At 38.9% G+C, this 27,444-nt stretch overlaps 2 protein-coding genes across 3 annotated transcripts in view; one reads left to right on the top strand and one right to left on the bottom strand.

Moving 5' to 3' along the window:
* Positions 1-1,672, bottom strand: part of Ube2k (ubiquitin conjugating enzyme E2 K) — a 71,099-nt gene extending 69,427 nt beyond the window's left edge. Inside the window, exon 1 of the mRNA XM_005319928.4 lies at positions 1,536-1,672. Coding sequence (XP_005319985.1) covers positions 1,536-1,598 — 63 coding nt within the window. The 5' untranslated portion in view covers positions 1,599-1,672. The remainder of the gene's footprint in view (positions 1-1,535) is intronic.
* Positions 1,588-27,444, top strand: part of LOC144366654 (uncharacterized) — a 37,289-nt gene continuing 11,432 nt past the window's right edge. The window contains exons 1-2 of one of the 2 annotated variants that reach the window (XM_078021201.1): positions 1,588-2,180; positions 2,317-2,763. In XM_078021201.1, coding sequence (XP_077877327.1) covers positions 1,588-1,959 — 372 coding nt within the window. In that variant the 3' untranslated portion in view covers positions 1,960-2,180; positions 2,317-2,763. Of the gene's footprint in view, positions 2,181-2,316; positions 2,764-27,444 lie in introns of those variants that run through there. The other variant, XM_078021200.1, reaches the window with a different exon arrangement.

Here is a 27,444-nt window from a genome sequence, read left to right as displayed (position 1 = left end):
TCAGTTTTGGCAAATGAGCAAATACAGAGGTCAAAGTTCATACACATGCTCTGTAAAACTAATCACACTGCATATACTACTATGTTAAATAGGTCTATTTAAATGTCATTTTATTTTTAATCATTTTCTTATGTGTATACTTGGAAAAGTACATGATCACTGTAGATCAGACTTACTATTACTCACCACATACTTAGAATGTTGAATTTCACAAATCATTGCTGACATTATCAAAATACATGCCATAAGAGAAAAAACAAATAGCAATAATCTTGGAAAAAAAAATGTGAATCTTAAAAAAAAAAAAAAATCACTTGCAGGATTTTTTGTTGTTGTTGTTAAATTCAATAACAATCAGAAAAACACCTGGCATTTTCACTAATTTTGGTATGAAAAACTATACTAATAATTGCATAGTTTTGATTCATATTACTAGTCCATTTTGAATACTTTATATAAAAAAAGATGGCCAGCATAATGTGTAAAAATGCTTCAGGACTCAAAAGCGGAGAAGACAATTTTAAAATATATATATATATATATTATGTTGTGCTATGATCTTTTATGCCAAAATAAACTTACTCACTCAATGAAATAAAACCATGTATTTATCTGGTAAAATCCCTTGTTTTTAATTTGCTTATTTTTTGAAAAGTAACAATCAGCTAACTATGAGGGACATCATAATGAAGTTTCACAGCAGAAGAGTCACAGAGGTATTGTCTTAGGAGAGACTCTGACCTATGACTTGTAAACAATATTTTGAAATATGCTGCTCATACACCCCATCATCTTTTCCTACCTAAAAATATTTAATACACCAAACCAGTCAAAAAGCTTTAGATAGCAAAAAAGCTGCCTAGCAATAGGGTAAGTGGAAAAGAGATAACGATCTAATTTGGAATTAATTTCCTATATCTCCAGTAAAAATTCCCTTGTTCCCACCTCCCAAAAAGATACTATTCCATTATGCCTCCCCTTGTTTCCCAACACCCAGCTATGAGGGAGTAACTCTGAATGTCCTTCTTTCATCAATACTTAAGGACTCTCGTCGCTTCTTCCCTAAGGAAAGGACAGTAAAGGGCTGACAGGCAATAACCCAGAATACCCTTAAAAGTGTGGGCCTCAGGGCTGCGCTGCTCCCCGGATCCAGTTACCACCTCTCCCCTTCCCCCAACCCACTTCCCGGGTTTTCTCAGGCTTGGCCTGCTCCCTTCTCCACCCCACATCCACACTTCCAGCTGTTGCCACCGCCTCGGGTCTCTCTCTAGAGCTCACATCCCGCCGAGGAGTGCTCCCCTCCCCGCCTGCCCCCCAAACCGTGCTCCTCCCGGACACCCGCCCGCGAGACCGTCTATCCCAGGGCCTGGGGAGGGAGGGCAGCTGGAGGAGGAGGGGGAGACTGCTGCTTCCCCACAGGCAGAAGGGCGGCCGCAGGGAGCCGCCCGGGGGATACCGGGGATGTCTGGGTCGCCGATGAGAGGGCCCTCCCGCCCTGGGCTGAGATGGGGGATGTCCGGGAGTTCATTTCTGACCTCCTCGCTCTTCAGCACCTCCTTGAACTCCCGCTTGATTCGCTGCACCGCGATGTTGGCCATGTCTCCGCCCGCAGCTGATTCGTACCCGCCTCCTCCGCCACAGCTACGACCACCGCCACCGCTGCCACCTCTTCCTCCACCGCCTCCTCCCTCGGTGATTCAGACCCGAGCACACGAACGCTGCCACTGCCGCCCCTGCCGCCGCGCTCTCCTCAGTGTGGAATCACCTCCGCTCCCGGCCACCAAAATGGCGCCGGGTCCGCGCATGCGCACGACGTTGACCCGGCCGGGCGGCGCAGCCGCTCCCGTTGTAGCCCCATACGCCTCCGCCGCGAGCCCGCGCTGCGCCGCGCGTCTGAGCCGGAGCTCCGGCCGCGTGGCTCCGCCCTGCCGGCGTCTGGGGCCGGGAGGGTGCGGCTAGCTGGCTGGCCAGCCCCGCGCGGCCTCCCGGGAGCTCTCCAGCGCCTCCGCCCCTCTTTCTACCCTTGTGATAAGATCCGGGCTCCAGCCCCGGACTTCTGACCGCGAGCTCCAGCCCGACCTGCGCGCCGCCTTGACCCAGACCCACGACCACAGGCTGGACGTGCCTCGCTGTCTAACATAGGAAGACACTGTTCCAGAACTCGGTCCGGCCCATTGTCGGTTGGTATAGCTCCAGAAAATCCACTGCGGGCGCTTTTGTTCTGGAACCACTGTAATGCCATTATTATTCGATCATCTCAAGGACTACTAATTATTAAGAATGGTTATTTTTGGTTCCCTTCGGTGTATGAGACAGGTATTCCTCGGAGAGGCCCGAGATGGGTTCAGGAGCCAGATGTTGATCTTTGACCAAGTTGGATATTAATACCGAGCTGTGGAACTAAAACCTTGGTTTTTAAACTTGAGTGTGCATCAGAATCCCTAAAGATTTTTAATTCGTCAAAAAGCGAATTGCAAGGTCTCATCCCTAGAGTGTGGGGTGGGCCTAAGAATTTACATTTAACAAGCTCCCAGCTGCCGCTCATTCAAGGACCACACTGAGAACCGCTGAATTAACTCATGTGAACTTTTGTATAGAAGAGAAAATTGGAGAAATAGAAGCTCCTTGGGGGATGGGTTGCGGAAGGGAGAAGATTTACTTCTGAAGCCGAGGCCCTACAAAGGTGTTTGGCGCCAGCAGGCACTCAACAAATATTGAATGAATAAGTGAATAAAGAATAAAGTACTCTGGGGTTGTGGCTCAGTGGTGGAGCGCTTGCCTCTCATTTGTGAGGCACTGGGTTCAATTATCAGCACTACATATAAATAAATGAATAAAATAAAGGTCCATCAACAACCAAAAATAAAAGAGTAGATAAGGCCAGGGTTGTGGCTCAGTGGTAGAGCGCTTGCTAAATGCGCAAGAAAATGTTAAAAAAAATCAATAAAGAGTAGAATATTCTCAATGGAAAATAAGTTTGAAAGTGGTTGCTTGGGTTTACAGAAAGTAACTCAAGAGTGGGGGGGTTGTGATTCAGTGGTAGGCACTGGGGAGTTGGATTCTCAGCACCACGTGAAAAATAAATAAAGTGATTGTGTCCAACTTCTAGAAAATTTTAAAAAGTAACATGGTTTTGGTGTTCAATAATACATTTTGGAGTGAGTAATAAAGGTTATTTTAGAAGTGACTACTTTGTGCACTTCCTATACATAGCCAATCAGTAAAGTATCTTATAAAAACATCACATATACTTGATCTTGCAAAAGTAACTAAAACTACCAGGTGAGGTGGTGCACACCTGAAATCCCAGTGGCTCTCAAGGCTGAGACAGGAGGATAGCAAGTTTGAAGCCAACCTCAGCAACTTAACAAGGCTCTAAGCAACCTAGTGAGCCTCTGCATCTGCGTCAGAATGAAAAATAAAAAGGCTGGGAATGTGACTTGGTGTTTGAGCTCCTCTGAGTTCAGTTCCTGGTACAAAAAAAAAAGGGACTATTTTATTCCAGTTCCCTCCCATACCATCTCTCTTGGCCAGTTTTGGTTGGTTTCCTCATCTGTGAAATAAGAAAGCTGGATTTGAATATCTATTTAAGTTTTAAAACCTCAGAATTTTAAAGCATCAACTCAAAACAGGTCCCCAAATGGGTAGACATAAATGATAAAACCCTTATAGCAGAGCCCCCTAGTGGTCCTAAGAGGAGTCAACTGTATATTCTACATAGATAATGGTACAATGAATTATTGCCATAATGTAAATCAAGCAATACTATATGTATTTGTGCCGGTATATTTAAACTACATTATTTTGAGGTGTGTAAACTCTTTTAAAATACTTTACACCTACCACTCTCATTCAGTCCCCAATCCTAATCTTGGAATTCTAAAGAAACTTGGAATACTCAAATCACAAGGGGCCAGTGAGAAATCTGATAATTTCTTTTGGCGGGATGTGTGTGTTGGGGGAGTAATTGTTTTTTTCAATGCTGAGAATTGAACCCAGGGCCTCTTGCATACTAAGCAGGGATTCCATCACTGAGCTATATGCCCTAGTAGGTTTGGTAATTTTTATTTGGGGAGGTACTGGGGATTGAACTCAGAGGTGCTTTACCACTGAGCTACATCCCCATCCTTTTTTTTTTTTTTTTTGAAGTGCTGGGGATTGAACCCAGCACCTTGAGATAAGCACTCTACCAGCTGAGCTACATCCATCCACAGCCCCCCAATCATTTTTGAGGCAGGGTCTCACTGAGTTTCTTAGGCCTCTCTAAATTACTGATGCTTGCCTTGAAATTGTGATCCTCCTGTCTCAGGCACCTGAGTTGCTGGGATTATAGACACATGCCACCAGGCCCAGCAGGTTTGGTAATTTTTAAAATGCACATAAACATTAACTCTGCAGTTCCACTTCTAAGAATTCATTATATAATCCTTCCAGAAAATAACAATCTCATTTTAACTGATATAAAAAATCTTTTTGCAAATACATTTTAGCTGGGAGTGGTGGTATGTGCCTGTTATGCCAGCTACTCAAGAGGCTGAGGCAGGAGGATGGCAAGGTTGAGGCCAGCCAGAGCAATTTAGCAGGACCCTGTCTTAAAATAAGTACTGGGGTTATACCTCAGTGGTAAAGTACCCCTAAGTTCAATCCATAGTATCAAAACAACAACAACAAATACGTTTTCTTTTCCTTTTGGTGTATTAACAATGATATGGGGCTCTGGGTGTACCTCAGTAGTGAAGTGTGCACTTAGCATGTACAAACCCCTGGGTTCAATTCCCAGCACATAAAAAAATGCATTTTTACATGTCTTTACCTATTAGCATAATATTTTATTAAGTTAACATTAGGAAATGGTTAATTTTAAAGAAAAATAGCATAAACTTGTGGTAATTTAATATTCCCCGATTTTGCATTTTTTAATTAAGGAGAAGATATTCTCATATTTCCCAACTAAAAAGTAAACAAAAGCAATACGATAATTAGAGCATCAAATGTACCTAGCAGCTTGGGAGGCTGAGGCAGGAGAACTGTGAATTTAAAGCCAGCCTCAGAAAGTTAGCAAGGGGCTAAGCAAGTCAGTGAGACCCTGTCTCTAAATAAAATAAAAATTAGTGCTGGGGATGTGGTTCAGTGGTTAAGTGCCCCAGAGTTCAATCCCTGGTACTCCCACCTTTCCAAAAAAATTGTATCTAGACTGTAAATAGACTTCACAGACTTATTGCTTATTAAGAATATTATTTTTTTTAATATTTATTGAGTTGTAGTTGAACACATAGTATCTTTATTTTATTTATTTATTTTTACTGTGCTGAGGATCCAACTTAGTGCCTCACACATGTGAGGCAAATGCTTTACCACTGGGCTACAGCCCCAGCCCCACCAAGAATATTATTTTTAAAAACAAAAACCGGGGCTGAGGTTGTAGCTTAATTTGAACAACTCTTGCCTAGCATATGTGAGGCCCTGGATGCTATCCCTACCACTACAAAAACAAAACCTCATTACTCATGCTAAATGATTAAATTTATATTTATATTAAAACAAGGCTTTCTGACTTTTCCATACACACACACACACACACACACACACACACACAGTGTGTGTGTATGCATGCATGCTGAAGATTAAACTTCATGCATGTTAAGCAGGCATTCATCACTCAGCTACTTCTCTAAGACTTTCTTAGAGAAAGAGTGCTTGCCTTTCACTGGACTTCCTCAGAACACCTCATCCCAAGTATTTTTATTTTTTGTATCTATTTACTATTTTATACCTATTTACCTAGGTATTTATTTTGTGCTACTGGGGACTGAAGCCAGGGGCACTCTAACACTAAGCTACATCCCCAGCCCTTTCTATTTTTTATTTTTATTTTTTTAATATCATTTTTTATTGTTGTATATTTTTTATTTGGTGATAGGGGTTGAACTCAGGGCCTCATGCATGCTAGGCAGGTGCTTTACCACTGGAGCTATCTCCCCAGCCCCCTCTATTTTTTATGTTAAGACACAGTCTTGCTAAATTGCCCAGAATGGCCTTGAACTTGCAGTTCTCCTGCCTGGACCTTCTGAGTTACTGGAATTATAGGCATGCACCACAGGGCCTGCTTTCCTAAGAATTTCTTTATTCTTGTCCTGTCCTTTTTTTTTTTTTTTTGGTTGTGGTACTGGGGATTGACTGGCAAAACCCAGTCTCAAACACAGTAAAAAGTGCTGGGGCATGTAGTTATGTAGTTCAGTAGTAGAGTGCTTACCTAGTGTGAGCAAGGACCTGGGCTCAATCCCCAGAGCCACAAAAAAATTAAGGAAAAAAAAAAAAAAGATCATTGGCATCAGAATAACTCTGGGCTGGAGGTATACCACACTAGTAGAGGTCTTATCTAGCACTTATGAAGCCCTAGATTCAATATCTAACACTAGAAAAAAAGAAAAAGAAGGACTGATTGTGGCTCATCGGTAGAGCGCTTGCCTAGCACATGCAAGGCCCCGGGTTTGATCCTCAGCACCACATTAAAAAAAATAAACAAATAAAATAAAAGTATTGTGTCCAACTACAACCAAAAATAATAAATAAAAGAAAAAAGAAAAGAGGGCTGGGATTATGGCTCAGTGGCAGAGTGCTTGCCTTGCAGATATAAAAATAAAACATAGAAAGGGCTGGGGATGTAGCTTAGTGTTAGAGTGCCCCTGGCTTCAGTCCCCAGTAGCACTGGGTTCGATCCTCAGCACCACATAAAAATAAATAAATAAAATTTAAAAAAAAAGAAGCTGGTATATTTATTAAAAAAAGAAAAAGAGGGCTGGGGATGTGGCTCAAGTGGTAGCATGCTCACTTGGCATGCGTGCGGCCCAGGTTCGATCCTCAGCACCACATACAAAGATAAAAAAAATATTTTTAAAAATAAATATTTTTTTAAAAAAAGAAAAAGAAAGTAAACCACCAATAGTTAATTATAGACCAGGTGTTTACTGATCACATAACCAGCATAATTCATAGAAATGAATAGGGATAAAATGATTTTTTTTCTTTCTATTGGTAGTGTAGGTGATCCCAAAGTTTATATTTATTGGCCTTTGAGTCACTAACCAGTTTCATAAGGAATTTAGCAATCTTATTTCAGCATTCTTTTCCCCACTGGCTATTTATTCTTAGTTCCTTTTTTTCTTTTTTTTTTCCCCCAAGGAACTCAAAATATTTTACTAGCTTTTATCTCTAATGAATTAATGAAATAAATTAACTATTTGTATGATAATCTAAAAAAAATCAATTTAGTGCCTATAATCCTAGCAACTTGGGAGACTGAGCAGAGATTGCAAGTTCAAGAATAGCCTTGGCATCTTAGCAAGTTCTTGCCTCAAAATGAAAAGATCTGGGGATGTAACTAGGAGTATCCCTGTGTTCAATCCCCAGTACAACAAATAAACAAACAGGAAACTGAGCTTTACCTGTGCTTAGTAATGATAAGGCAACATCCCCTTCACCCACAAGAGTTGTATCAGAATGGGACTGGGAAAACACAAGATTGAAATTAGACCTACAGGGCTGGGGATGTGGCTCAAGCTGTAGCGTGCCCACCTAGCATGTGTGCGGCCCAGGTTCGATCCTTGTGTCTGCTGAAAACTAAAAAATAAAAATTAAAATCTCTCTCTCTCTTAAAAAAAATTAGATCTACAGGCTTAAAATACCCCAAATGCCCAGGTTTCAACAACAACAAAAAAATACCCTGAACCAGGAAGATCCCATCAAATATGAAAAAGATATCTAGTAGATGTCAATATCAAGATGATAATAATGATACAATTATTTGACAAGGATTTTTTTTGAGGAGGACCTCAGAATTAAACCCAAAGCCTTGCATGTATATGGCTTTACTACTGAGTTACAACCCCCAGTCCTCTATTTAAAAGGATTTTAAAGCAGCCATCAAAAAACACTCCAACAAGCATTTATGAATATGCTTGAAACAAGTAAAAAGATAGAAAATCTCAGTGAAGAAGTAAAAAAATCTTTGGAAAGAAATAGAACATATAAAGGTGAACCAAATGGAAGTGTAGAACTCTAAAATGCAATAACCAAAATAAAAATCTTAATGAAAGGACTCAAAATAAGAATGAAGACAACAGAAGAATCGGTGAACTTAAAGATAAAACAAAGTAGAAACTAGCCCATCTGAATAGCTGAGAGAAAATGGATTTTTTTAAAAAAATTTTAGTGGTAGTTGGACACAATACCTTTTTGTTTTATTTATTTATTTTTATGTGGTGCTGAGGATCAAACCCATGACCTTGCATATGTGAGGCAAGTGCTCTACCACTGAGCCACAACCCCAGCCTCCCAGAGAAAATGACTTTTTATTTATTTATTTTTGATCTGGGGATTGAACTCAGGACTTTGCCCATGCTAATAAGCATGTGTTCAGCCACTGAGCTACATCTCCAGCACTAGAAAGTAGATTTTTTTAAAAAAGTAACAGTCTCTGTTGGACTATAACAAAAGATCTAACATTCTTATTTTGAGAATTATAGAAGGAGAAAAGAGTAGGGCTAAAATATATTTGAAGATCTAGGCATGGTGGTGCATGGCTGTACTCCCAGCAACTGGGGAAGCTGAGGGAGGAGGATGGCAAGTTCAACACTAGCCTTGGGAACTTAGGGAGACCCTGTCTCAAATAAGAATTACCGTGAGTGTAGCTGAGTTGTAGAGTGCCTCTAGATTCCATTCCTGGTACCATGATAAATAAACAAACAAAATGTTGGAAATTGTTTAATTTGTATTATAGTTTGGATCTGGAATGTCCTCCAAAGGCTCATGTTGAAGGCTTGATCCCAAATGCAATATTGTTCAGAGGTGGATCCTTGCAGAAGTGACAGGATCATGAGAGCACTGATCTCATGAATGAATTAATCCATTTATGGATTTATAACTTAATAGGCTATTGGGAGGTGGTGGAAACTTTAAGTGAAGAAACCTAGTTACAGGAAGTAGGTCATTGGGGTTGTGCCCTTGAAAGGTATATTTTGTTCTTGGTGCCTTCCTCGTGCCCCCTTTTTTCTACATGGCTAATGTGGGGTGAGTAACTCTGCTCTGTCACATGCTCCCTGCATTATCTTCTGCCTTGCCACGGGTCCATAGTGATGGGGCCAAAAGACCATGAATAGAAACCTCTGAAACTGTGAGCCAAAATAAACCTTTCCTCCTTTTAAGTTGTTCCTCTGAGGTATTTTGTCACAGTGACGAAAAGCTAATTAATACAATCTGCTAAAATAGGTAGTGGACTTGAATTATGTAATTGAAATGGGGCTGGGGTGTGGCTCAATGGTAGAGCTTGCCTAGCATGTGCAAGGCCCTGGGTTTAATCCTTAGCAATCTCTCCAAAAAATTGAAATAGAATTTTACAGCCAGAAGTTCTTTTAGAAGTAATTTAGTTTCAGGGGTTTATGGGTATAGCTCAATAGTAGAGCATGTGCTTAACATCCACAAGGCTCTTGAGTTCAATCTGTAGCAACAACAAACAAACAAGAGAGAGAGAGAGAGAGAGAGAGAGAGAGAGGATGAAAGAAATGTTAGACCAAAATTCCTACATTTTTTGAATTTCAGGGTTAGAAAGTTCCCAGAAAGCTATAGCAACAAGTAGTAAATGCTGGAGCCAAGACTAGTACCTGGAATCTTCAGGGTACGATATCACTATTCTATGCTGTAGGGAAATGGAAGAATAAGTGAAAACCAAACACCTTTCAGCTGCATTCTATATGTAGGATCATATTTATTGTGTTTGCTGTTTAGCTTTCACACAATAGTAAATGCTATTTTTTTTTTAAAGAGAATTTTTAATATTTATTTTTAGTTCTCGGTGGACACAACATCTTTGTTGGTATGTGGTGCTGAGGATCGAACCCTGGCCGCACGCATACCAGGCGAGCGCGCTACCACTTGAGCCACATCCCCAGCCCAGTAAATGCTATTTTTGAGCATGTAGTCAACAAATGTTTTTTTTATCACTTGAAATACAAATACATCCAAGTAGCCCCATTCTGTTTTTATGCAGCAGTTATTTTAAAATCTTTTTTTAGTTGTATATGGACACAACACCCCTGTTTAATTTTATTTGTTTTTATGTGGTGCTGAGGACCGAAAACCAGTGCCTCACAAGTACGAGGCAAGTGCGCCACCACTGAGCCACAATCTCAGCCCAGCAGTTGTTTTTTTTAAAAAAAACAAAAAAAAAAACATATTTTTTTTAGTTGCAGATGTACACAATACCTTTATTTTATTTGTTTATTTTTTTTTAATGTGGTGCCAGGAATCAAACCCCAGTGCCTCACACATGCTAGGCAAGCACTCTACCTCTGAGCCAAACCCCAGCCCTAGCAGCAGTTATTTTTTTCAAGCACACACATTCAGCTTTACATTAAATTATTTCCTGGATCAGCCTTTATAAATGTTATGCAGTCTTCATTCTGTTATTTATCTTATCACCTACTAATCCACTCTCCAGTTTGTGTAAACTGCAAATTTGATAAGCATGTATCCTCCATGCTCTTCCATGCTTAGCCATTCATTAAAATGTTTTAACAGAATGCAGTGAAAGAGGCCTTATAGAAACTGCTAGAAACTTCTGTTTCAACATTAGCACAAGTAAGTTCAGCTACCAACAAATTGTACTATTGTCCAGCCTTCCTTGTCCACAAGGATTTGTCAAACACTTCTAAAACCCACAGACATACAAAGTCCATACCATTTTCATTCTTCTCTTCACCCCAGGGATGCTCTGCATCCCCAGCCCTTTTTATTTTTTATTTTGGGACAGGGTCTTGCTGGCCTTGAACTTACTATCCTCCTGTCTCAGCCTCCGGAGTCATTGGGTTTATAGTAGTTGTGTTCTACCATGCCCAGCCACAAAATAAATCTACCTTAATAGAGTAGTTTTATGGATTGGAGCTGGATCCCTCCAAAGGCTTACATGTTGACTGCTTGTTCCTCAGTGCAGTGCTCACAGGCAGGGCTTTGGGAAGTGATAATTAGATCATGAGAGCTCTAACCTCATCAGTGGATTAATCTATTGAGGGACTCAAAATTGAATGGGGCTGGGCATGGTGGCACTTAACCTGTCATCCAGTGACTCAGGAGTCTGAGGCAGGAGGATCTCAAGTTCAAAGACAACCTAAGCAATTTAGTGAGGCACTCAGCAACTTAGGGAGACCCTGACTCCAAAACTAGTTCAGTATTAAGAGCCCCTGGGTTCAATCCCTAGTACCAAAAACAAACAAACAAAAAAACAAATGGGGCTGGGCATGGTGGTACATGCCTGTAATCCCAGTGACTTGGGAGGCTGACATGGGAGGATGGCAAGTTTAATGCCAGCCTCAATAATTTAGCAAGACCCTAAATAGCTTAATGAGACCCTATTTAAAAACAAATACACAAACAAACAAATAAATAAATAAATAAAAGAGATAGGGATGTAGCTCAGTGGTAAAATTGTCCTTGAGTTTAGTCTACAGTACAAAAAAAAAAAATCCAAAAAAAACAAAATTGTGCTGGATTATTTGGAGGTGGTGGAAATGGTAGGAGATGAAGAGCTGTGGGAGTATGTCCTTGGGGACTGTGTCTTATCTATGAACCCTTTCTCTCTCCTTCTATACTTATGGGCTCCCTATGAAATGAGAAACTTTGCTCTACCACATCCTTCCACCATGATGTTCTACATCATCCCAGTGCAAAGCAATGGACGCAGTTGTCCTTGGGCTGAAACCTCTGAAACTATGAGCCAAAATTTTTTTGTATTTTGGTAACAGCAGCAAAAAGCTAACACAGTTAGTAATGAATAATAATTACTACCATTCATTATATGGCCAGGCCACGACTTCTCTTTCATTAACTTCATTTATTTATTTTTGCTGGTGCTGGGGATTGAATCTGGAGGTCTGGCAAATGTTAGGCAAGTACTCAGCCACTGAACCTCATCCCTAGTTCCTTGTATGTTATTTTTAGTTTAGTCCTCTCAAAAACTTTCTGAGAGGGTAGGGGATACAGCTCAGTGATAACAGATCAGTGTATTTGATCTCCAGCACCTCACACACACAAATCCTTTATAAGGTAGATATTATTATTTTAATTTTTACTGTGAGAGAAGAACTAAGGATCCTTACAGCATATGAGAATGTGGTCTATTTTAAACTAATTACCTGTTCATTGCTTTGTTCCTTTTTTTTTTTTCTTTTTTGAAACTGGGGATCAAACTCAGGGCTTCAGCCAGACCAGGAAAATGCTTTATCACTGAACTACACATCCTGGCCTCTTAAAAAAAATTTTTTTTAACTGTATATTTATCCATCTATTTATTTATTTTGATGTTGCCAGGGATTGAACCCAGGGCCTGTTGCATGCTAGACAAGCACTCTGCCACTAAGAAACATTATCACCTCTTAAAAAAATTTTTTTACTTAATTTTTTAACTTTTATTTTTGTGGTATTAGAGATTGAAGTGTCTGGCACTGAACTATATCCCCAGCCCTTCTAAATTGTTTATTTTATTTTGAGACAGGGTATTACTAATTTGAGCTTTCTATACTGTCTCAGTCTCTCAAGTAGCCAGGATTTTAAGCATGTGCCATTGTACCCCAGATCATGTGTTCATTTTTCTAAATATTATTGGCCACTTGTTGTTTTATTTTTTCATTTTTTTAAGAGAGAGTGAGAGAGAGAGAATTTTTTTAATATTTATTTTTTAATTATTGGCAGACATAACATCTTCGTTTGTATGTGGTGCTGAGGATCGAACCCAGGCCGCACGCATGCCAGGCGAGCACACTACCGCTTGAGCCACATCCCCAGCCCGACTTGTTGTTTTATTGACAGGGAGGAAAGCAAAAGGTACTTGGAGAATTTGTAGAGAAAGTGTTTGCGTTTCCATTTTGGTATTTTGTTTTGTTTTGTTGGTGGTGGTAGTGGTGCTGATAGTGGTTTTATTTTGTTTTGTTTTGTTTTATTTTAATGGAGCTAGAAATGAAGGGAATGAAATACATCTATCTCCTGAGGAGCAATCTTAGGGGAAAAGTTATGTTATTGATGGGGATTTTTTTAAATCAGGTCTTTGCTGTGTCATGTATACTATAATCCCTGTTATTTATCACTGACTTCAAACTTAGAATTTTTGTTGTTATTGTTTTGTTGAAATAAGATTCTGAGTGAAATTGGTTTCAAGGAAGGTCCTTGTGAGGGCAGAGCTAGCCCAAAGAAGTTCTATTACACGTGTTTTACATGAGCAGCTTAGAGGAGTAGAATATCCAAGTCTCACTTTTGGTAAGTGGCACAACAAGATTAGAATTCAGTCTCATCCGATTCCCATGCCAATGCTCTTCCTTTAGCATCTGACCAGGAAATGTAAAATCATATAAGAGAAGAAAAGCACTTAGTTTATTAATTTTATTATTTTGCTTATTTATTTTATTTTGTGGTGCGAGGGATCAAACACAGAGCCTCAGGTGTACTAAGCATGGTGCTCTACCACCAAGCTACATCCCAGCCAAGAGCACTCAGTTTAAATCCAACTTCTTCAGCGAATTCATGCAATGCCCTGTTTTCACCATTTTTCTGAAGAGTTACAAGCCATTTGTCTAATTATTCATTCCAGAATTTTGCCAAGGAAAATATGCTTACGGGCATATAGTTTCTTCTTTTAGAAAATGAGGACATTTGTCCATCTCCAATCATATGGCACCTCTCCTGTTCCCAACGAAGTCACCACCACATTTCAGGTTCTTTCAGAAAACCAGAGAGGTGAAGTTTTGTTAAGAGGCTGGGTGGTCTCTTACCCCTTCACCTGTTGCAGATTTAAATTCCTCCTTACCATCCTGCCTCTTCTAATTTGAAGAAAATTCTCTATGATGGAAAATGGAAGCAAAGTAGGAGTTGATTAATTCTGCTTTTTCCTCTATCATGTGTTATCATTACACCTTCTGTTCCTTGTTCTTGCTTGAAACATCAATTTTCCTGACATTGCCTTTATACATTACTGCTAGAATATACCATTATTACAAGTTAGTAGTTTTAGACTAACCTACTGAAATATATTTCAGACCATTTCTTTCTTTTTCTTTCTTTCTTTCTTTTGGTTCTGGGGATTGAATCCACGGGTGTTTAACAGCTGAACCATGTCCCTAGCCCTTTTCATATTTTATTCTGAGACAGGTTCTCACTAAGTTGCTGAGGCTGGCCTCAAATTTTTGATCTCCCCTCTCCCATATTGCTGGGATTACAGGTGTGCCCCATCATGCCCAGGATCACAGACCATTTTATACAAAACTTGGCTTTTGAAAATATTTTAACTACTCCAAAGCATTTTTATTGCTGTTCTCTTATGTAACAAATAATATCTACAGTTCATGAAGTCTCCTATTTGTATTATTTTATCTATAAATGTAGATTTTCACATAGTAATTCAACTACTTTTTTTCCCTTGGTACTGGGGATTGAACCCAGGGTCACTTTACCAATAACATACCCAGCCTTTTTTTTTTTTTTTTTTTTTTTGGTACTAGGGATTGAACCCAGAGTTGCTTAACTACTGAGCCATATCCCCAGCCATTTTTTAATATTTTATTTAGAGACAGGGTCTCAATGAGTTGCTAAGTGCCTCCCTAAATTGCTGAGACTGGCTTTAAACTCGTGATCCTCCTGTGGCAGCCTTCAAACTGCTGGGATTACAGGTGTGCACCACTGGGCCAGCTATATCCTCTGCCCCCTGCCCCGCCTTTTTCAAATAGATATTTTAGTTGTAGGTGAACACAATATCTTTATTTTTAATTTATTTATTTTGTTATGTGGTGCTGAGGATCGAACCCAGGACCTCACACATGCAAGGCAAACGCTCTACCGCTGAGCTACAAACCCAACCACATTCCCAGCCCTTTTTACTTTTTATTTTGAGACATAGGCTTGCTAAATTGCCCAGGCTGGCCTCAAACTTGTGATCTTCTTGCTTCTGCCTCAGCTTCCAGAGTTGCTGGGATTACAGGCATGCACCACTGTATCCATCTTAAAAATAGAAATTCTATTCAGACTTTTTTTTTTTTTTCGGTGCTAGGGATTGATTTTCAGGGGTACCCTACCACTGAGCTACATCTCCAAAATCCCCCACTTTCTTGAGACATGCTCTCTATATATTACCCAGCTTCCTGAGTAGTAGGGATTACAGTCTTTGACCACTGCTCCTAGCTGTTTAGGCCATCTCCCCCACAACCTTACATTTTAATACTTGATTTGAATTTCCATTTATTTCCCATTAAAAGAATACTTGAATCATTTTGTTTCTCTGAAAGACTAGCAAGAACCCTTGGTTAGTGGTTAAATTCTACATTCATTTGCTTCATTTTTGTTATTTTGAACTTCAAAAAATGTGATTCAGTTTGACTCTAAATAGGCATCTTAATATTTAGCCACTACAAAGTTTATGTTTAGCATTTTCATTGCTTCATCACTTTTATGTCTATCCTAAATTCTCTCAATGAGGCAGGATTTTCAGTTCAGTCCAATAAACTGTTCTAAAATAGCCAGCACATGTTAGTCCTGTCCTTTCCATTGGATTATAACTGTGAGTCAATCTCTTTCTTTAATGCACTAACAGCATAATTGGAAACACATCCTTATTAAAAAATAATGTAACAGTGTGTCATGTATGAAATTACCAAAGTATGTAAAAGGGAGTGAAGTAGTGCAGAAGAAGAATCAAATAAGAATTTGAGGTTCAGAAAAGTGTCACAGATCTGTTGCAGTCATCAGATTTGAAAGAATGAATAGATATAGAACAAGAAGTCAAGGTGGAAAATACATTCCAGGCACCCAAAACACCCAAGACCCAGATGGTGAGTGCAAGACACAAAGCAGTGATCAAGGCTGTAGTACAATGCAGCCTTGTGAAAATTTCGGAGTCCAGATGTAAGGAAATTAATTTTGTCCTCAGGATGCAGGGGGATCGAAAGTTTTAGGCCAGCCTGGTGTGGTGAAACAAACCTATAATCCCAGTGGCTTGGGAGGCTGATGCAGGAGGATTGCAAGTTCAAAGCCAACCTTAGTAACTTAAGGAGACCCTAAGCAACTTAGTGAGACCCTGTCTCAAAATTAAAAATAAAAATAAAGGACTAGGGATGTTGCTTAATGGTTGAGCACTCTGGGTTCAATCCCTGGTATGGGGTGGGGGGAATGTTTGAAGTCAACCTGCACAACTTTGAGACCAAAAATAAAATGTGTAGCTCAGTGGTAGAGCCTCTGAGTTCAATCCCCAGTACCAAAGAAAACCAAAAACCAAAAAACATACATATACCTATTTCCCACATTTTTGTAATAGTCGACAAATGACAAATGAGAATCCATTATTTTAGGGGAATGCTTGTTCAAACCCAGAAAGCTGGGACTACAGAGCTACAACTGAATTCTCACATCTGGTAAATCTCTGAAGGAATAGATCTGCCTCTTTGAGACAGATGGTCTTCAGAAAAAGATAATCAGTTCTAGGAGAAATAGAGGAGCACCAGAACCAAGGAAACATGTCTGCAAATCACCCTTAAAAGGGTTACCTTGAGAGATGGAAAGTTTGAGCAGCCTGTTTCATAACATTTCTTGTTCATGCTGTTGCTCTTCAACAATAAGCTTTTACAATTCTTTAGCTTTAGCATTATTGTAGTAGGCTTGGCAATATCATGAATTTTATCTTCTTGGTTTGTGCTTGATGGCAGCTCAGTGGAGAATGTTTTAAAATGGAATACAGTTTCCTAGCCCCTTTACATTTGGTAAGTGTTATCATCAACTCACAAGCAAATAAATGCTTTATGATTCTTGTTTTTTAATCTATAAAACAGGGATAATAGAGCTAAGCATATACTTAATAAATATAACTGGGCACAGTGGAACATGTCTGTAATCCCAGCTACCCCGGAGGCCAAGGTAGTAGCATCCCAAGTTTGAGGTCCGCCTGGGTAACCTAGTGAGACCCTGTCTCAAAAAAAAAGAAAAGACGAGTTGTATAGCTCAGTTTAATCCCCAGTACACATGAAAAAAGTAATAAATAAATAGATAAAGAAGGTAGGAGAACTACAAAAAGTATAAAACGTTTTTTTCTAAAAAATATAATTTTACTTGTCAGATGAATGGAAATTGTGCAAATACAAAATGTTATTGCAAACACTAGAAGGCAATATTTTCTATAGAGGCAAAAAGGGAATATAACACAAATTTCTTGTATCTTTTTTTTAACATTTGTTGTTTTAGTTGTAGTTGGACACAATACCTTTGTTTTATTTATTTATCTATTTTTATGTAGTGCTGAGAGTCAAACCCAGGGCCTCAAACGCACTAGGCGAGTGCTCTACTGCTGAGTCACAACCCCCGCCCAATTTCTTGTATCTTAAACTTCTCCTCTAGCCCAATTTCTATTCAAAACCCAGAATAAAATTACACTATGACAAATTTTAAAAAAACATACATTCCTACAATGCTCTAAACAATATAAAGGGAAAGGAAGATTGGTGAATTAAAGAATATATTGAAAAAATGTATTTCCAATAAAACAGATAAAAAAAGCTGCAAAAGGGATAATGAGAAGAAAATGAGGTCAAAGCAAATTTCTTTCATACAACATAATATATGGGATTGTTTTCCACATCATAGCCCTTTGTCATGTTATACTGAAAATGCTAATTTATAATCAATTAGTGGTTCTCTGGCTCTGCATTGGTTTCCTTTTCCAATCTTCTCACCCATTCCATTTCACTCAACTGAAACTTAAAGGGAGGATACTAGAAATCATAAGGATCTATAATGGAGGGAGACAAGGATGAAGAGTTTGGATTTACCATGGAAATGCAAAGCTGTTTTGATAGTACTGGCTGGTAAAGTAAAGTAGACAAATGAGGACATTTATCCCTCCATAAATGATTACATCTGAACACTTACTTGAATGAGACTTATAAAGGGATTTAAGAGATTCCAAAAGACAAAAAATAGATTGGCCTGGCTTACTGAGTTTGAGGGTTTAAAAAAAAAAAAACACACACATTTATGGGACTTTAGGTTCCACAAGTTCTCCCTCTCTTCTCCTCTTTTATTCTTGACAATTAAAGGAAACCAGGGGGAGCCAGAGAGCTGGCTGTTTAAGATTTGATCTGGGTTTAAAGAAGGATCTAGAAGATGACTTCTATTAATTTAACCTTTTAGGAAACAGACTTGAAAATCACAGAATTGTCCAAATCAGTCATTGATTGTTTGACTTGTATCTGACTTTCAGAATACCGAGACTCCGAAAAGCCCAGGCAATCATAATTGGAGACTTAGGAAATGGTGCTAATTGTGGTTTGAAGTAAAAAATCAAAATGATCCATCTAGTGAACTGAGCACTAGATTGGTAGCACTCTACCACTGAGCTACATCCCCAGCCCTATTTTATCACTTCATATTAGGAGGAGTCCATAGAACATAATTGAGGCTGGTGTTAATCTCTGAATTAGGGGGAAACTTTAACAAGCAGTCATTTTGTGATGTTCCCAAACTCCTTGGAGGCAAGAAACCATTGAGAACTTATTAAACTCAACAGGGTAGTTCTGATGACTGAAGATATTCTTTCTTCAGTTTAGACCTTGATATCGTCAAGAAAAATTATTAATCCCAGTTACTTAGGACACTGAGGCAGAAGGATTGCAAGTTTGAGGCCAGGCTGGGCAACATTCAAAATGAAATTAAAAGGGCTGGGGATATAGATCAATGATGCTGCAAAAGAAGGAGAGAAGGAGGAGGAAGAGGAAGAAGAAAAGGAGAAAAAAAGAAAAGGAAAAGCAATAATTTAAGTCCTTGAGAAATAGACTTATATAAAACCAAGGAATTTTGAAGTTCAAAATGTTACCCAAGACCACAGCCAGACATCGAAGATATATATACCTCTGGTGAAAAATTCTTAAGAGGTCCCCCTAGGAGGAGGGATATTTTGCAGCATAGTCAGCCTTCTTAACAATGATTTGTGCTGACCTCCCTCTCCTCTTATAGTCCCTGTTTGAAACCACAGGGCTTAGACTGGGCAGATCAAGGAAGAAGGACCTAGGGGAAGAAATCTTTTCTGACTTCAGGAGCAGGATTTTTTTCCCTGCCCAGGAATGCACAACTAGTGTTGCGCAACTGAATGTGTTGAACTGGAGGTGCTTGAGGCAGTGCAGAAGCATGGACAGGAGCCTAGAGTTTCCATTTATGAATGGAAAGAGGGCCCAGAGAGGACTCTCTCCTAATAAAGTTTTTGGGTGTTTTCCCTTACGGAATGCACGGTAAAGTTCAAGAGAGCAGCTGTTAATCCTTGTCCTTTCTATATTATAATTCTCTCTTGTAAATAAGTACTTTCCTGCCCAGCATAGTCTTGTGCTAATATTGTAGACACTGAAAGGATAGCATGGGGAGGAAAGGGCTCTTCCACATTTCTTTTAAGCATCCCAATAGAGAAAAAGGTTTAAGCCAGGTGTGATGATGCACACCTATAATCCCAGTGATTTGCGAAGCTGAGACAGGAAGATCACAAATTTAAGGCCAACCTCAGCAATTTAGCAAGACCTCAGCAAATTAGTGAGACCCTGTCTCAAAATTTAAAAATAAAATAAAAAAGGATGTAGCTCCGTGATAAAGTGCCCTTGAGTTAGATCCCCAGTACCAAAAAATAAAGAGAGAAAGAAAAAGATTTAAACTCATCAAGTAGACTTCGACTATTGGTTGGAGGCCTCAATTCCTTGCTACATGGACCTCTTGTGACATGGAAGTTGGCTTCCCAGAATGTATGATTCAAGAGATACCAGCACAGAAGACAGTCTGTATGTCCTAGTGTCAGTCATAAACCATATTCTTTTGATCATACAGACCAATGCTAATACAGTGAAAAAGCACACAGAAGATTGCATTACAAATATGTAACAACAAATTCTACCTTTAAGTAAAACTACAAAGCACCAATTAAAAAATGAAAAACAAATTTTTTTTAAAAAAGCACACAGAGGGAGTAAATATCAGGAGACAAGGATCTTTAGGGGCTGTCTTGGAATTTGGCCACCACAGATGAAATTCCTAAATATAAATCTCACTCCTTGCCTTTTTTTCCCCTATACTCCTGACCTCTTTTGTATTTTGTTTTGATACAGAGTATTGCTAAACTACCCAGGTCAGCCTTGAATTTATGATCCTCCTGTCTCAGCCTCCTGAGTGGCTAGGATTAGCTTGTGCCACTGAACCTAGCACAAAAACCTCTTTTGATGATAATTTCCTGTGACTTCTTATATGGAACACATTTTAGGAAATGCTGTTATAAGTAACAGAAATTCACTGAAGCTTCTACAATGGTATGTCATGGATGCATGCTTTAGAAGATTGTTGGCAGACACAAGAGGTAGAACACCTGTAATCTCTGTGACTCAGGAGGATTGCAAGTTCGAGGCCAACCTCATCAATTTAGTGAGACCCTAAGCAACTTAACAAGGACCCAGCAACTTGGCTAGACTTTGTCTTAAAATAAAAAGGGTTGGGGATGTAGCTCAGTGGCAAAGCACCCCTGGGTTCAATCCCAGGACAAACAAACAAACAAAAAAGATTGCTGGCAGAACAGGTTGAACACATTGAAGGAAGAGGAAAAAATTAGACTCCAGTAAGAAAGTTTTGTGATGTTGTAGGAGAGAGGTGATGACAATGGGAAAATGACAATTGGGAGATTAAAAGAAGGAAATAAGATAGAGCATGGGGGCAGAGATAGTGGGGCAATGAATCTGAAAGAGGGAGATGCACAAAATGACTCCAATTTCTACTTTAAGCAAATAGGTTCATGATGTATCTATTAACCAACACTGGAAATAATGAGGAACAGATGTGGAAGAAACTTTGATGAGTCAGTTCTTCCAGTTTTGTTCTATGGATCTATTTAGATTGGTGTATCAATTAGTATGACTTGGAATACAATAAACCCCTACTCAAATGGGCTGAAACATTAAGGTCAATATTGAGCTCACAAATTGGAAATCCAGAGATGGAATGGTTGACCTAAGGTATCCCCAGTTCTATCTCCCACTGATTCTTTGGACATTCTTCTCTACGACAGCTTCTTCTTTACTATTTTTTTTTTTTTTGGTTTTGATTTTTTCTTTTTCTTTCTTTTCTTTTTTCTTCTTCTTCTTCTTTTTTTTTTTTTTAATGGTGCTTTACCATGAAGCCATATCCCCAATTTCAAACTGTTTTTTTTAAGAAGCTACAACTATTTTGGCCTCACACCTGAACATAATTATGTTGTGGGGAAAAAGAGGTTATCACTTCCTGTAGATCTCTCTTTACTAACTTGTCTATGCCTAGGTTGGATCTCACTTAGCTCAGGACTAAAATATTCTTTGAGGGTAGAAGGAATGTTCTGTGCTCATTTAACAAATCACTAGCAAAGGGGGCTGGACAGGATCTATAGACCTTCCCATCCATTACACCAAAGTAGGAACTAGGATGTAAGGGGTGTAGAGAAGATTACAAAGTCCACTCTAGTGAGCCTAGCCAGCAGGTGAAAATGTGATTCTAGAATACAAAGATACAGATTTGGAAGTCATTTGAAGTGACATTAATTTGAAGCTTTGGGAGAATTTGAGATTACTTAGGGTGACAGTGTATTGAGGAACAAGAGAACAATGAAGAAGAGTTACGGGCTGGGGATGTGGCTCAAGCGGTAGCTCGCTGGCCTGGCATGCATGAGGCCCGGGTTTGATCCTCAACACCACATACAAACAAAGATGTTGTGTCTGCCGATAACTAAAAAATAAATATTAAAAAAAAAATCTCTCTCTCTCCCTTTCACTCTCTCTTAAAAAAAAAAAAAAAAAGAGTTACATTAAAAGGGCTAATGCTGAGAGATGGGAGCTAGCAAAAAAAAGTGAGATGGGGCCAGAAAGGCAGTTTGGAATCAGGGTAGTGACAATTATCCATTATCTCTCCAATTCAGTGTAGATCTTCATAGACCAATGCCCTGTCATTTATTTCCTTTTCTCTCACACAATATCCATCAAAGTTTCTTGAACACATAACAAATGCTCTGTTATTATCTATTGATTGATTTTCTGCTGATGATGGGAAATATGATCAAGAATATGAATTGTATGAATGTATTAGGAGAAGTATAGCCCAAAGCAAGAACTCTGGATTTTCATTTCCTTGTCTCTTCTTGAGACAGAGTCTTACTATGTTACCCTGGCTGGCCTCAAAGTTGGGGTCTTGTTGCCTCAATCTTCCACAGAGGCATACCCACATGCCTATAAGCCCAGCTACCTGGAAGGCAGAGAGTCAGAAGGATCCCAAGTTTGATCCTAGTCTGCTCAACTTAGTGACACCATATCTCAACAAAACAACAACAACCACGGAACTAGATTGGAGATGTAGGTCAGTGGTAGAGATCTTGTCTAGCATGTACAAGGACCTGGGTTTAATACCCAATACTGTAAATTTTATATATATATATATATATATATATATATATATATATATATATATATATATATAAATTTTCATTGTTGTTGCTAGGGATTGAACCCAGGGCCTTATGCATGCTAGGCAAAACTCTTTACTACTGAGGTACACACTGCCCTAAAAATAAATAATATTTTAAAAATTATATTTTTATTTGTAGATGGACACAATGCCTTTATTTATTTATTTTTATGTGGTGCTGAGGATTGAACCCAGTGCCTCATGCATGAGGGGCAAGAGTTCTACTACCCAGCCCCAATTTTTTAAGGTTTTTTTTTTTTTTAAAAGAGAGAGAGAGAGATTTTTTTTTAATATTTATTTTTTAGTTTTCGGTGGACACAACATCTTTCTTTGTATGTGGTGCTGAGGATCGAACCCCAGTGGCACGCATGCCAGGCTATCGCACTACCACTTGACCCACATCCCCAGCCCAACTTTTTAAGGTTTTTAAGGAAACATTTCTGGAGCACACCTGTGGCTTTGAATACGTTTTTTGAAATGTATTTACTGTGTGAACATACTTTATACAAAGATATAAAAAATTGTGCTCTATATGTATAATAAGAATTGTAATACATTCCGCTGTTGCTACTTCTGAGTAGCTGGGATTATAGTGATGCAGCACTGTGCCCAGCAAAAATCACCTCTTTATCATTCAGCTCAATCTCTGTTTTAAATTTAACACTTTGATTTTCCATTATTTTATTTTATTTATTTTTTTAAAAATATTTATTTATTTTTTTTTTAGTTTTCGGCAGACACAACATCTTTGTTTGTATGTGGTGCTGAGAATCGAACCCGGGCTGCACGCATGCCAGGCGAGTGCGCTACCGCTTGAGCCACATCCCCAGCCCGATTTTCCATTATTTTAATTGTCATGCAATGTTCTTTGGAAATTTATTTTGGTGGGATTATTTTGCTTCATTGAAAATGGGTGAGTATCTGTTAAAAAAGTCCCCAACACACCAGGAAGCATAAAGACTTTTTTTTAATATTTATTTTTTAGCTATGGGTGGACACAATATCGTTATGTTATTTTTATGTGGTGCTGAGGATCAAACCCAGTGCCTCGTGCATGGTAGGATAGCGCTTTAACTCTGAGCCACAACGCCAGCCCATAAAGACTTTTTGATTGGGTGGTTCTTTGAAAGATTTAGTATCAGGTTAGTAACATGCACAGTTTATCATTAATACTTGATGATAATGACTACTGCTTAACAGTGGAACTTTTTTTTTTTAAACTCAGTTTTTTTGTTGTTGTTTTATTGTTGTTTTTTTTTTTTTAGTTGTAGGTGGACACAATACCTTTATTTTATTTACTTATATGTAGTGTTGAGGATTGAACCCAGGGCCTCACACATTCTAGGTGAGTGCTCTACCACTGAACCACAACCCCAGCCCCACAGTGGAAATTTAATTTAATTCACATAATTTATAGAAAAACAGTTTATGAAATTTTCATTTGGGGTCATCATTTTGGGTTGAATTCTCATGAGCTTTTTTGTGGGGGTAGGGAATTGAGCCCAAGATATTTAACCACTGAGCCACATCCTCAGTTCTTTTTATTTTTTTGAGTCAGAGTCTCACTAAGTTGCTTAGGGCCTCAATAATTGCTGAAGCTGTCTTTGACCTTGTGATCCTCTTGTTTCAACCTCCCAAGTTGCTGGGATTACAGGTATGCACCACCGAACCTAGCATAAGCTGCTTTTCCACTTTCAAAAATCATTAATCACTAATCACCCTGTATAGGTCATTAAACATTGGCCTATGGAGACTAGAGTTTTGGAGGAAAGTGTTTAAAAATTCTGGCTCTGAAATCAAAAGCTGAGATGATTTTATAATTCTCAGTTTCCTCATCTGTAAAAAGGTAATAATAATGTTATTGGTAGCATTATTGAGAGAATTACATACTGTGTCTTACACAAAACACAAGATCTGGCACATCAAAAGTGCTCAAATATTGCTGGCTAATGACTATTTGGTTTTACTTTAGCCTGTCCCCAATAATCTATCTACTCTGCTTGAAAGTAATTGGTAGATAGAGTCATCCATGATTTAATGGCAGTTGTTGCTTAATGTGATTTCCAGTATTTGGGTGGAGAACTGCTTATCAAAGCCAAGAACTACGTGTTCTGTTTCTATATTATGTTTATTCAAACACTTAATAATCACAGTGTCTGTCTTTGGCCTTATATTTCTTGGGAGTTCTATGACTTAATCATTGAAAATTATATCTGGTATTAAATTATGTTTCTAACTAGAGTTAGTTTTCCAGTATGAAAAGCAGGCCTCCACCCATATACATAATCCTTTCTAGAAACATTTGTCCTAGATTTTGTCTCCAGCTCAGATACAAATACCTTGCTTTCTAAAATTTTAGGTTAGGGATTATTTGCTTATATGTTGTACTTTTAAAATATTGCCAAAAATTACCTATTTTTCATTATTATCTGTTGGAGCCAACTGATCTTATGCTCTCTCACAACTTTCGCCCTGGCCTAGTTAGCTTATACTAAAAAAAAAAAAAAAAAAAAAAAAAAAAAAAACCTGAAAATTAATCCATGAGTAATTCCTGTTTCTAACAACTACTACTACTTCTTCTTCCTCCTCCTCTTCTTCCTCCTCCTCCTCTTCTCCTTCTCCTTCTCCTTCTTCTTTTTGTATTGGGACTTGAACCCCAGGATACTTAACTGCTGAACCATACACCCAGACCTTTTTTATATCTTATTTAGAGACAGAGTCTTGCTAAGTTGCTTATGGCCTACACTAAGTTGCTAAAGCTGGCTTTGAACTTGCAATCCTCCTGCCTCAGACTCCCAAGCTGCTGGGATTACAGGCATGTGCCACCACACCTGGCAGTTTCAAACTTCTTTTCAATTTCAATTTATGCTGGATGTTATAAAATATTTCACAAAGGGCTGGGGGTATAGCTTAGAGTCAAAGTGCTCGCCTAGCCTAGGCTCTATTTGATCTCAGCACTGCAAACAACAATCACCACCAAAACTATTTAATAAAATATAACAATTTATCCATGAACACCTCTCCTTGGATTTTCTTTTTTTTATAATTTTTTTAAAGAGAGAGAGAGAGAGAGAGAGAGAGAGAGAGAGAGAGAATGAATTTTAATATCCATTTTCCAGTTTTCCGGGGACACAACATCCTTGTTTGCATGTGGTGCTGAGGGTCAAACCCCGGCCGGCTGCATGACAGGCGAGCGCGCCACGGATTGAGCCACATCCCCAGCCCTCTCCTTGGATTTTCTCACAGTCTCATTTTATTATTAACTATGATGTCCTTAGCTTGGCATTAGGGAAGCACATCAGATTGTATTTAATGATCATAACATCATTTGTTGGAATCTGACCATACTCTTCACAAACCGCACCCTGATATCATACCAAATGAAGGTTTTGTGTATTTTTGGACTTAGGATCTTACTATGTTGTCCAGGCCAACCTTGAACTCCTGGGCTACAGCAATCCTCCTGCCAGCCTTCCATGTGGTTAAGTATTGTAATTTCGGATAAACTGCTATGTTTTGAGACTTGTTGGAATTGGGATTGGAGTAGCCAGTTTTGATCCCACTCTCAAGTAGTGAGATTCTGGAGTTAAGATATTCTGCTTATTAGTTTTTCTCAATTTTCTCCTATATTAGGTAATATTACATCTTTTTTTTTTTAATGTGTGTGTGTGTGTATGAGGGAGGATACTGGGGATTAAACCCATGGGTACCCTATCACTGAGTCACATTCACAGCCCTTTTAAAATTTTTATTTTGAAATAGCATCTTACTTTCTGAGAGTCTTGCTAAGCAATTGGAAGGCTGGTCTTGAGCTAATGGTCCTTCTGTCTCAGTCTTCCTGTTGGGATTATGGGTGTTCATCACTATGCCTGGCTTCTTTTAGAATATTTTAAGATTAATCTCTATGCACATACTAATAATTGTAGTTAAATGGGGTTCATCTAATATGTTAGTCAGCTTACATTATTACAACAAAGTACCTGGGATAATCAACTTGAAAAGAGGAAAGGATAAAGCTAAGAATGTTGCTCAGAGGTAGAGCACTTGCCAATCATGTACAAGGTCTTGAGTTCAGTCCAAGTACTAGGGGAAAAAAGAAAGAAAAGGGTGTTTTTATTGTTTCTGTTTGTTTGTTCCTAGTTTTGGAGGTTTCAGTCCATGGTTTTTAGTTCCATTGCTTTTGAGCTTGTGGTAAGGCAGTATATTATTATAGGAGCATGTGGTGGAGAAAGACAATTTACCTCATGACTGGGAACAAAAAAAAGTGGAAGGAGCTGAAATCTCACTACCCCCTTCAAGGGCACGTCCCATGATTGAGATCTCCCACTGGGCTCCACCTCTTAAATGTTCCATCACCTCCAACTCCTGGTTCCCCTGAGATTAAGTTGGGGGGGGGGAATTAGAGAGGAGCAGGGAGAAAGCAAGAGGAAGAAAAAGAAACATGTCCATTTAAGAAATAAATTGCAATGGCAGAGCAGCAAGGGCTATATTCAAAGCATAATGTGGAACTGTTACTTTCCTGCTTGTTATCTGCAATTTATTTGAAAAATACTTCTTGCCAAATTGCAAGAACCAGTGGCTTTTTATGTATTATTATTATTTTTAATAACTTTATTTATTTATATGTGGTGCTGAGGATCAAACACAGGGACTTGAACGTATGAGGCAAGCACTCTACCACTGAGCCATAACCCCAGCCCAAGCCAGTGGCTTTTGGACCCCCATGTCTGCTTCAGTTCCACAGGCAGTTCTTCTCTGCAACACCCAGACATTTTTAATTTTTTATTTTGACAGGGTCTTGCTAAACTGTCAAGGTTAGCCTGAAATTTTCAATCTTCTTGCTTCATCCTGGTATTACAGGCATGCACCACTGTGCCTGGCACCCTGCATATTGTTTGGCTTAATTTGTTAATC

Source organism: Ictidomys tridecemlineatus, chromosome 9 (assembly GCF_052094955.1).
Source record: "Ictidomys tridecemlineatus isolate mIctTri1 chromosome 9, mIctTri1.hap1, whole genome shotgun sequence".
NCBI classification, from domain to species: Eukaryota; Metazoa; Chordata; class Mammalia; order Rodentia; family Sciuridae; genus Ictidomys; species Ictidomys tridecemlineatus.
This window is presented reverse-complemented; position numbering and strand designations above follow the sequence as displayed.